General features: G+C 36.5%; 1 protein-coding gene and 1 pseudogene across 1 annotated transcript in view; both read right to left on the bottom strand.

Moving 5' to 3' along the window:
- Window positions 1-1,337, bottom strand: part of LOC147466769 (uncharacterized) — a 1,970-nt pseudogene extending 633 nt beyond the window's left edge.
- Window positions 1,338-4,763: 3,426 nt separating this feature from the next.
- Window positions 4,764-12,500, bottom strand: part of LOC122248326 (uncharacterized) — a 10,240-nt gene continuing 2,503 nt past the window's right edge. Inside the window, exons 2-5 of the mRNA XM_086534375.1 lie at window positions 10,088-10,337; window positions 9,845-9,981; window positions 5,429-6,029; window positions 4,764-5,094 (exon numbers count right to left, since the gene is read on the bottom strand). Of these exons, the coding sequence (XP_086390501.1) occupies window positions 5,015-5,094; window positions 5,429-6,029; window positions 9,845-9,981; window positions 10,088-10,337 (1,068 nt within the window). The 3' untranslated portion in view covers window positions 4,764-5,014. The remainder of the gene's footprint in view (window positions 5,095-5,428; window positions 6,030-9,844; window positions 9,982-10,087; window positions 10,338-12,500) is intronic.

Here is a 12,500-nt window from a genome sequence, read left to right as displayed (position 1 = left end):
TTATCTATTGACAGACAAAGGCTTTACTGAACCAATTTTCCTTCATTGTACAAAATTTGTAATTCATGTTTGTTTTATTCATACATCACTTTAAGCCTTTCCTTTATTTGTTTGGTTTTTGAGAAGGATCTTTGTAAGGCACAATTGAAAACTGTCTGATACTAATGTGGTCCCGAGTAACAGTAGTTACTTTGGAACAAAAAGATGACATTGTCGTTTTTTTAACACTTACATTCAGCATGAGGACCATATGATGTTGGTCGAGTGGCCGGTCGATGTCTGGTTTCGTTGAGCTGCGAAGTGTCGGGAGGTCGGCAGGAAGTGTGTGGTGACTCCTGTTGAAGGGTCGAGCAAAGGGTCTTGTCTGCCTAAAAATCCTCTGGAGTTCTGCTGGCAGGGTCCTGACCTCCACCACTGACGGGGCAGAGGCTTCGTCTGCGTGTTATTGAGATGGACGGGTGTCGGGCTGGATCTCTGAGGTCGTGGAAGGAACGGAACATCAGGGCGGACGTTATGGTCTTGTCTGCCTAAAATCCTCTGGAAGTTCTGCCTTGCAGAGTCCGGTATAGACTCCCTCTGGACGGGGCAGTTGGCTTCGTTCCTCCTTATTGAAGGACGGGTGTCGGGGCTGGATCTGAGGTCGCTGAAGGGTCGGAACATCAGGGCGGACGAAAGGTCTTTGTCTGCTTGAGATAACTCTGGAAGTTCTGCTGGCAGAGTTATTGGCTCCCACGGACGGGCAGAGGCTTCGTTCTGCATATTGAAGGACGGGTGTCGGGGCTGGATTCTGTAGGTCGCTGGAAGGACGGAACCTTCAGGGCGGACGAAAGGTCTTGGTCTGCCTAAGATCCTCCTGGAATTTTTTTTTGTTTTCCCTGCTGGTCAAGAGTTATGGCTCCACTGGACGGGGCAGAGGCTTCGTCTGCTTTATGAAGGACGGGTGTCGGGGCTGGATCCTGAGGTCGCTGGAAGAGAACGGAACTTCAGGGCGGACGAAAGGTCCTTTGTCTGCCTAAAAATCCTCTGAAGTCTGCTGGCAGAGTCCTGACGCCCACTGGACGNGGCAGANGCTTCGTCTGCTTACTGAAGGACGGGTGTCNGGGCTNAANCTGAGGTCGCTGGAAACGGATCACCAGTCGATAAGAAAGTCTGGTCTGCCTGTGCGAAGAGAGCGCAGATAGGTCCGGCAGAAGAGGCCGGCAGAGTGTGGCCACTCTCCCTCGGTGCCAGGGCGCGGCATAGGACGCAGCACTCCCGACGGAGGTCGCTTCAGCTCGGAAAGGGAGCGACGCAAAGCGCGGCGCGACGACAAAGGCCACGACACAAAGACCCTTCATGACTGCTCTCTTGAAGGAAGTCTGTGCCTGAGGAGGAATCGGTGTCGAATGCGGCACTCCGGCCACTTGGCACTTATATCTACACTCCCCTTCCCCCGCGGGCACCGGTTATCCGTGGGAGACTTGGCCGACCTCCGGTCATACATCCTGAAAGTCTTGCGAGATGGGAAATCTGTTCCAAATGTGTCTAATGTAAGCAAACGTCTCGGACGAGAAACTACTGCACTGCGCTATAAACAATGACAAAAAAGTATTTGCAAATTATCATTATTTTTTATTTATTTATTTATTCATTATTATTATTTATTTTTTTTTCAGTGCAGCAAGAAACCTTTTTTGGTATTAAACATAACTAGAGATGAACCGTAATCATCACTATCGCCTTTTCCATCACAATATTCATTATATTATAATCCTAACCTTCATCTTCATTGCCGTCGTTATTTCCAGCATCATCGTCGGCATTATCGTATTATCGTCACCTGTTCACTCCCCCCCCCCTCCCGGATGTGTGATGGTGGTGGTGGGGGGGGGGGGGTCATGAACATAGTTCACTGTTGCAACTTTAGTAAAAAACGAATGGCTTCACAGCGCAAGATATGTGATTGACGCGTTTCGATAAAACCTTCCTCATAATTGTGTGTGTACATGTATATCTCTCTCTGTCTATATATATATTCACAAATATATATGTATATATCTATATCTATCTATCTATCTATTTATCTATCTATCTATCTATCTATATATATATATATATACAGATATATATGTGTATATATACATATATACATATATATTATATTGCTCTCTCTGGTTCGATCTCTGTTATTTCTCCTCTGTATATGACATATTATTATTGATATTTATATATATTTATAAAGATTAATATACTTTATATATATACAATTTTATATATATATATATATAATATATAAATATATATATATATACTTACATAAGACAGATGTTATACAGAATATATGTAAATTAGTTATAATATATATATATAGATATATATATATATATATATTTATTATTTGATTTATATATATATATATATTTATTTATATATAGATATATATATATATATATATATATATACATATATAGTATCCTCGCCTCTCTTTAATTCTCTCTGCTCTCTCTCTATATGAATATATATATTAACTCATACATACATACATATGATATATATATATATATAATTATATAAAGATATTTTACTTTGAACAGTGTGTGTGTGTGTGTGTGTGTGTGTGTGTATGTATATACATATGCATCGTACATCATGTTCTCATATACTATTTCTCTTTTCATTTCGAACTTGAATTTCAAGATAATTCTTTAACGTCCACAGATAAGTCTTATATTGTTACAAAATTATAGGATAAGGAAAATATAGTTTTGGGTAAGGACACTCTATTGAAAACGAATCAGGTACTGAAATTTATGATTAATGATAGATATGAATGATATTGTTTTAGAGAAAATACAAAATATGTGGAAGGTTAACCTGTATTTTGCATAATTATTTATTATATTAGGTGAGAAAATCTTGGTCATTATACAATATTATCATCTGAAATAATTAAAAACATTCGTGTGCGCGCGCGTGCGTGTGTGTGTGTGTTCATGTGTGAATGTGAGTGTGTGTGTGTGTATTTATGTGTGTATTTGTGTGTGTATGTGTGTGTATGTGTATGTGTTGGTGCGTTTAACATTTTTTAATCAATAATTGTCTTGTTGTTTTGCAGAGAATATCTACTGTCGGCTTTTCAGAGACTATAATGATTAATTGGTCTTTAGTCAAATCTATATACTATACATGTCACCCGAATCCTAATAATCCAGTCAAATATTTAACCAAATGATTAAAAATTCCCAAGAAAAAAGAATAAAAAGAATAAAAAATGTATGATCTTGTCTCATCATTGGTCTAAGAATTCCGCACAAGCAACACTCGTGTACATTACAAACTTATTCAAATAATTCCGAAAATGGTTTGCGAAAATAATACTTTATGACCCTCCCCTCCCCCCCCCAGTTTAATAATCACTATAATAGACGCTTTTACGACAGTATGCATAAGATTTATCACATTTGCTTTTACTTTAATCATCAAATGAGTTATTCTTAGAAATGTAATGATCATTTGAGAGAAAAAATATAGTGCATATCCTTAAAAGTAGATTTATTGGAGTGGAGATCGTGATAGTAATTCCTTCTGTTAAATAAACTGGTCATTTGATAAACATTTCTTTGGGGGGAGAAAACGAAGAATTACCAGGAACCCGTTTTCTGTTTTCATTTCATGTGGATCTTGTGATGTAGTGGTATTAAGAGAAATATTACTTAATAGGGAGTTAATTTGTTTCCTCGTATAGAGCATGTTTATTTTTATTCTGTTTTCCAAAGTATGGATAAATTTGCCCATTAGAAATTGGTTATGAGTTTCGTAAAAATATATACCCCGCGGACTCCAACAAGGACTGGTGAATAGTGAACGCATGTGCTTTATCCTATTTTTCTTTTCATAAAAAAAAAAAAAAAATATAATTAAAGGCTTATGTCAGTTGTTTAAAATGTCCAACCAACATAAGTCTTTATTACAAAATTATTTGATTTATCCGTTTTGTTTTGAGATTATATTTTTATTGTGGTATATTTTTTAATTGTGTTCGAAAGGTACTTTGTGTTATTAGAAAGTGTCTTGTGGCATTAATTTAACCAAGATTTATTTTTCATGTTCTTTCGAGCAATATTAGTCTACAGAAAGTACCATTTGACTTTTGTGCTACATAATTATTGAATCTTGGTAGTTTTTGCTAAAGGCAAAGCCGTAGTGTGCAAATTTACAGTTCAGTTTATATATTGTGTTATATCAGCGTTTACTATTTTCCACACTCTTGCTTGCATCTTTTGAGTTAAATCATTGGTTAGATATTGCAGAGATTGTAATATAAGCAATGCAATTGAAAGAGTCAACTTAAGAGTGATTGCTTTAATATTCTTAAATGCATCTTTTGTTGAAGAATTCAACTGATGAAAATATATATGTGAAAGGTTAAGTAATTTAGTTTTAAGGCTAATATTACTAGCTGCCTTTTTACTTGAATTATTCAACTGATTAAACCAAAGGTGGTGATGGAAATCTTTTTGAGAACGAGTTAATCTTAACACTTGTAAATCCATAAACAAGTTAATTCCGATATTCTGCATTTCTCATTTAATAAGTTACAATTATATCCACAATAGTGTTTTATTGGATTTAATGCATTTCCTTCTGCTATTGGTTTTACTTTCCAGAATGAGCGTCTTTATTGAAGCTAAAGCTTTAAGATTATCTGATTCTTAGGTTGTTATTGATTGATAAAAAATCCTCTTGTCAAATTATATCATCAGGTTATAAACATTCACGGAGGATTCTCAGATATTGAATTTATTTGTTGGAACATTCGACAAATAACTTCACCTACAGTATTTTTATATATTTGCACTATAGAATTTACATCTCCAGTTTCAGTGCAATGTTTCTAAAGTATATATTTTTTTCTTCAGTATCAACCCAGCATATATTAAAGTCGATTCTGTATTCCTACTCATACCAATATAGATTTCAAAGAAGACTAAGCCAGTCACAGGACGTTGTCTGTCGACTCAAGCCACGACGTTCCTCAGCAGCAGAGGTTCCATCGCTTGCAACAGGCTCCTCGCCGGACGAAGGTCAGGCGCTCGCAGCTCTGGCAGATCTCAGCTGTGGAGATTACAAGTGGATCATTAGTACGGATCTTTTGCATATTTCGTTCATGCTGTCTGTTGGAGGAGCCATCATATTAGCTTTTGGGTATGGCTTATTATTTGGGTATGACTTATTTGTATGGTAGTTTATCTGTTGGCAGACAAAGGCCTTACTGAACCAATTCCTTCATTTGTACAAATGTGTAAATTCATGTTTGTTTAATCATAAATCGATTTTAGCCTTTCTCTACTTCTTTAGTTTTGAAAAGGATCTTTTGAGCAGCAATTGAAAACTGGTCTAAACTAATGTGTACTTGGAACAAAAAAGAGATATTTCGTTTTACACTTACATTCAGCATGAGGGACATATGATGTTGGTCGGAGTGCCGGTCTTGTCTGCCTAAAATCCTCTGGAAGTTCTGCTGGCAGAGTTATAGCTCCTACTGGACGGGGCAGAGGCTTCGTCTGCTTATTGAAGGACGGGTGTCGGGGCTGGATCTGAGGTCGCTGGAAGGACGGAACATCAGGGCGGACGAAAGGTCTTGTCTGCCTAAAATCCTCTGGAAGTTCTGCTGGCAGAGTTATGGCTCCCACTGGACGGGGCAGAGGCTTCGTCTGCTTATTGAAGGACGGGTGTCGGGGCTGGATCTGAGGTCGCTGGAAGGACGGAACATCAGGGCGGACGAAAGGTCTTGTCTGCCTAAAATCCTCTGGAAGTTCTGCTGGCAGAGTCCTGACTCCCACTGGACGGGGCAGAGGCTTCGTCTGCTCATTGAAGGACGGGTGTCGGGGCTGGATCTGAGGTCGCTGGAAGGACGGAACATCAGGTCGATAAGAAGGTCTGGTCTGCCTGTGCGAAGAGCGCAGATGGTCAGGCAGAAGAGCCGGCAGAGTGTGCACTCCCTCGGTGCCAGGGCGGGGCATAGGACGCAGCACTCCCGACGGAGGTCGCTCAGCTCGGAAGGGAGCGACGCAAAGCGCGGCGACCAAGGCCACGACACAAAGACCCTTCATGACTGCTCTCTTGAAGGAAGTCTGTGCCTGAGGAGGAATCGGTGTCGAATGCGGCACTCCGGCCACTTGGCACTTATATCTACCTCCCTCGCGGCACCAGGACCGTGGGAGACTTGGCCAACCTCCGGTAATATATCCTGCGAGTCTTGCGTGATGGGAAATCTGTCCCAAATGTGTCTAATGTAAGCAAACGTCTCGGACGAGAAACTACTGCACTGCGCTATAAACAATGACAAATAAGTATTTGCAGATTATGTTTTTTTGTTCAGTGCAGCAAGAAACTATTTTTGTTATTAAACCTAACTACAGACGAACCGTACATATATTTATACATATACATGTATATGTATATATATGTATATATACATATATATACATATCGTTATTACATCATACATCGCGGCATTATCGTATATTATACATTTCCCTCCCCGATGAAATCGTTACTCCGTAGCAAATGTTGTATATATATTATATCCCCCATATATATGTATTGATGGTATATATAATAATATTAGCATACATATATTTATATATATACATATGTATGTATATATATATGTATATACATATATATATACATACATATGTATATATATATATATATAATATATATATATATATATATATATATATACATATATATATACATATATATATATATATATACATATATATCTGTATATATAACTATATCTATATCTATCTATCTATGCATCATATATCATGTTCTTAAACATCTCATTCACTATTTCTCTTTTCATTTCAAACTTGAATTTCAAGATAATTTCTTAACTCCCACAGATAAGTCTTATGTTGTTACAAAATTACAGAATAACGAAAATATAGTTTTGGATAAGGAAACTTCTGAAAACGAATCAGGTAATGAAATTGATAATTAATGATAGATATGAATGATATTGCTTTAGGGAAAATACAAAATATATAGAAAATTGACTTGTATTTTTATATAATTATTTATTATATTATACAATATATGTTATCTGAAATAATTAAAAACGTTCGTGTGCGTGTATGTATGTGTGTGTGCATGTGTGTGTGTGTGTGTTTATGTGTGTGTGTGTGTGTGCATGTGAGTGTGTGTGTGTTTATGTGTGTGTGTGTGTGTGTGCATGTATGTGTGTGTGTGTATGTGTGTGTGTGTATGTGTGTCTGTGTTGGTGCGTTTAACATTTTTTAATCAATAATTGTCTTTTGTTGCTTTGCAGAGAATATCTATTATCGGCTTTTCAGAGACTATAATGATTAATTGGTCTTTAGTCAAATCTATATATTAGACATATCACCCGAATCCTAATAAACCAGTCAAATATTCAACCAAATGATTAAAAATCCCCTAGGAAAAAAATATGATCTTGTCTTATCATTGGCCAAAGAATTCCGCACAAGCAACACTCGTGTACATCACAACACTTATTAAAATAATTCCGAAAATGGTTTGCGAAAATACTACTTTATGACCCTCCCCTCTACCCCCCCTTAGTTTAATAACCACTGTAATAGACGCTTTTCCGACAGTATGCATAAGATTTATCACATTTGCTTTTACTCTGATCATCAAATGGGCTTTTCTTAGAAATCAAACGGTTATTTGGAAGAAAAAATATAGTGCATTTCCTTAAAAGTAGATTTATTGGAGTGGAGATCGTGATAGTAATTACTTGTGTTAAATAAACCGGCCATTTGATAAACATTTCTTTAGGGGAGAAAACTAATAATTACCAGGAACCCGTTTTCTGTTTTCATTTCATGTGGATCTTGTAATGTAGTGGTATTAAGAGAAATATTTCTTAGTAGGTAGTTAATTTGTTTCCTCGTATAGAGTATATTTATTTTCATTCATTATGTTTTCCCAAAGTATGGATAATTTGCCCATTTGATATTGTTTATGAGTTCGTTAAAAAAAAAAAAAAAAAAAAAAAAAATAAAAATATATATATATATATATATATATTTATATATATTTTATATCTATATAATATATATATTATATATATAACCCCGCGGACTCCAACAGGGATTGGTGAAAGTAGAACACATGTGCTTTATCTATTTTTCTTTAATAATAATAAAAAAAAAAAAATAATAAAGCTTATGTCCCTTGTTAGCATATGCCCAACATAATTCTTTGATTATCCGTCTGTTTTGGAGATTTATATAAATTGTGGTATATTTTTTAATTGTGTTTGAAAGGTACTTTGTGTTATTAGAAAGTGTCTTGTGGTATTACTTTTCCCCAGAGTTATTTTTCATGTTTTCTCGAGCAATATTGGTCTACAGAAAGTACCATTTGATTTTTGTGTTACATTAGTATTAAATCATGGTAGTTTTTGCTAAAGACAAAGCCGTAGTGTACAGATTTACAGTTCAGTATATGTATTGTGTTATATCAGTGTTTACTATTTTCCACACTCTTGCTTGCATCTTTTTAAAATAAATCATTGATTAGATATTACAGAGACTGTAATATAAGCAATTCATTTGAAAGAGTCAACTTAAGAATGATTGTCCAAATATTCTTAAATGCTTCTTTTGTTGAAGAGTTCAACTGATGAAAATACATATGTGAAAGGTAAATAATTTAGTTTTAAGGTTACTATTGCTAGTTGCCTTTTTACTTGATTGATTTAACTGATTAAACCAAAGGTGTTGATGGAAATCTTTTTGAGAACGAGTTGATCTTAACACTTGTAAATCCATAAACAAGTTAATTCCGATATTCTGCATTTCTCATTTAATAAGTTACGATTATATCTGCAATATTGTTTTACTGGATTTAATGCATTTCCTTCTGTTATTGGTTTTGCTTTACAGAATTATCGTCTTTATTGAAGCTAAGGCTTTCAGATTATCTGATTCTTAGGTTGTTATTGATTGATAAAAAATCCTCTTGTCAAATTATATCATCAGGTTATAAACATTCACGGAGGATTCTCAGATATTGAATTTATTTGTTGGAACATTCGACAAATAACTTCACCTACAGTATTTTTATATATTTGCACTATAAAATTGACATGTCCAATTTCAATGCAATGTTTCTGACATATATTGCTTTTTCAAGGTCGACATGATTTGGGGGCACTTCCGTTACCTATCAACACAGAATATATTAAAGTCGATTCTGTATTCCTAATCGTACCAATATTGATAGATTTCAAAGAAGACTAAGCCAATCACAGGACGTTGTCTGTCGACTCAAGCCACGACGTTCCTCAGCAGCAGAGGTTCCATCGCTTGCAACAGGCTCCTCGCCGGACGAAGGTCAGGCGCTCGCAGCTCTGGCAGATCTCAGCTGTGGAGATTACAAGTGGATCATTAGTACGGATCTTTTGCATATTTCGTTCATGCTGTCTATTGAAGGATCCATCATATTAGTTTTTGGGTATGACTTATTATTTGTATGGTAGTTTATCTATTGGCAGACAAAGGCCTTACTGAACCAATTCCTTCATTTGTACAAATTTGTAAATTCATGTTTGTTTTATTCATACATCACTTTGAGCCTTTCTTTATTTGTTTGGTTTTGAGAAGGATCTTTTGAGCAGCAATTGAAAACTGGTCTGAACTAATGTGGTTCCCAGTACATAGTGTACTTGGAACAAAAAGAGACATTTCGTTTTACACTTACATTCAGCATGAGGGACATATGATGTTGGTCGGAGTGCCGGTCTTGTCTGTTTCGTTGAGCTGCGAAAGTGTTCGGGAAGGTCGGCAGGAAGTGTGTTTACTCCTGTCGAAGGACGAGCAAAGGGTCTTGTCTGCCTAAAATCCTCTGGAAGTTCTGCTGGCAGAGTCCTGACTCCCACTGGACGGGGCAGAGGCTTCGTCTGCATATTGAAGGACGGGTGTCGGGGCTGGATCTGAGGTCGCTGGAAGGGACGGAAACATCAGGGACGGACGAATGGCTTCTACTGGACGGGGCAGAGGCTTCGTCTGCTTATTGAAGGACGGGTGTCGGGGCTGGATCTGAGGTCGCTGGAAGGACGGAACATCAGGGCGGACGAAAGGTCTTGTCTGCCTAAAATCCTCTGGAAGTTCTGCTGGCAGAGTCCTGACTCCCACTGGACGGGGCAGAGGCTTCGTCTGCTTATTGAAGGACGGGTGTCGGGGCTGGATCTGAGGTCGCTGGAAGGACGGAACATCAGGTCGATAAGAAGGTCTGGTCTGCCTGTGCGAAGAGCGCAGATAGTCAGGCAGAAGAGCCGGCAGAGTGTGCACTCCCTCGGTGCCAGGGCGGGGCATAGGACGCAGCACTCCCGACGGAGGTCGCTCAGCTCGGAAGGGAGCGACGCAAAGCGCGGCGACCAAGGCCACGACACAAAGACCCTTCATGACTGCTCTCTTGAAGGAAGTCTGTGCCTGAGGAGGAATCGGTGTCGAATGCGGCACTCCGGCCACTTGGCACTTATATCTACCTCCTTCGCGGCACCAGGACCGTGGGAGACTTGGCCAACCTCCGGTCATACATCCTGAAAGTCTTACGAGATGGGAAATCTGTTCCAAATGTGTCTAATGTAAGCAAACGTCTCGGACGAGAAACTACTGCACTGCGCTATAAACAATGACAAAAAAGTATTTGCAGATTATCTTTTTGTTCAGTGCAGCAAGAAACCTTTTTTGGTATCAAACCTAACTAGAGATGAACCGTAATCATCACTATCACCTTTTTCATCACAATATTCATTATATTATAATCCTAACCTTCATCTTCATTGCCGTCGTTATTACCATCATCATCGTCGGCATTATCGTCATCTGTTCACTTCCCTCCCCCCTCCCGGATGTGTGGTGGGGGGGTGGGTCATGAACATAGTTCACCGTAGCAAATGTTGTAAAGAACGAATAATAAGATATGTGATTGACGTTTTTCGATAATACCTTCATCATAATTGTGTGTGTGTACATATGTATATACATGTATATATATATATGTATATATATATATATATATATATATATATATATATATATGTATGTATGTATATATATGTATAAATATATCTATATATATATCTATCTATATATATATATACATATATATGTGTATATATAAATATAGAAGTATATATCTATCTATCTATCTATCTACCTATATATATATATATATATATATATATATATATATATATATATATATATATATATATAATATGTATGTATGTGTGTATACATAGATATACATATGCATCATATATCATGTCATTAAACAGCCCATACACAATTTCTCTTTTCATTTCAAACATGAATTATAAGATAATTCCTTAACGTCCACAGATAAGTCTTATATTGTTACAAAATTAAAGAATAAGGAAAATATAATTTTGGGTAAGGAAACTCTTCTGAAAACGAATCAAGTAATGACATTTATGATTAATAATAGATAAGGATGACATTGTTTTAGGGAGAATATAATTATGTGGAAAATTAACGCACATTTTTGTATACATACTTATCATAATAGGTAAGAATATCTTTGTCATTCTACAATATATGTTATCTGAAAAAAATAAAACCTTCGTGTGCGTGTATGTATGTATATGTGTGTGTGTGTATGTGGGAGTGTGTATGTGTATGTGTTTATTTGTGTATGCATGTGAGAGTGTGTGTGTATGTGTGTGTGCATGTGAATGTGTAGGTGTGTGTGTTGGTGTGTATAAAATTTTTTAATAAAAAATTCTCGTTTATTGTTTTGCAGAGAATATCTGTTATCGGCTTTTTAGAGACCATGATTAATTGGTCTTTAGTCAAATCTATATACTATACATGTCACCCGAACCCTAAGAAACCAGTCAAATATTTAACCAAATGTTTAAAAATCCCCAGAAAAAAGTATTATCTTGTACTATTATTGGCCAAAGAATTCCGCAAAGAATTTCGTATACATCATAACACTTATCGAAATATTTCCGAAAATGGTTTGCAAAAATACTACTTTATGACCCTCCCCTCTCGCCCCCCCCCTAGTTTAATAACCACTGTAATAGACGCTTTTCCGACAGTATGCATAAGATTGATCACATTTGCTTTTACTTTAATCATCAAATGAGTTATTCTTAGAAATGTAATGATCATTTGAGAGAAAAAATATAGTGCATATCCTTAAAAGTAGATTTATTGGAGTGGAGATCGTGATAGTAATTCCTTGTGTTAAGTAAAGCGGCCATTTGATAAACATTTCTTTAGGGGAGAAAACGAAGAATTACCAGGAACCCGTTTTCTGTTTTCATTTCATTTGGATCTTGTAATGTAGTGGTATTAAGAGAAATATTACTTAATAGGGAGTTAATTTGTTTCCTCGTATATAGTATATTTATTTTCATTCATTATGTTTTCCCAAAGTATGGATAATTTGCCCATTAGATATTGTTTATGAGTTCGTTAAAA

This window comes from Penaeus japonicus, unplaced genomic scaffold (genome assembly GCF_977035675.1).
Source record: "Penaeus japonicus unplaced genomic scaffold, GWHDUDI00000001_assembly GWHDUDI00000041, whole genome shotgun sequence".
Classification (NCBI taxonomy): domain Eukaryota; kingdom Metazoa; phylum Arthropoda; class Malacostraca; order Decapoda; family Penaeidae; genus Penaeus; species Penaeus japonicus.
The sequence above is the reverse complement of the archived record's forward strand: the minus strand, read 5'-3'. Positions and strand labels throughout refer to the sequence as shown.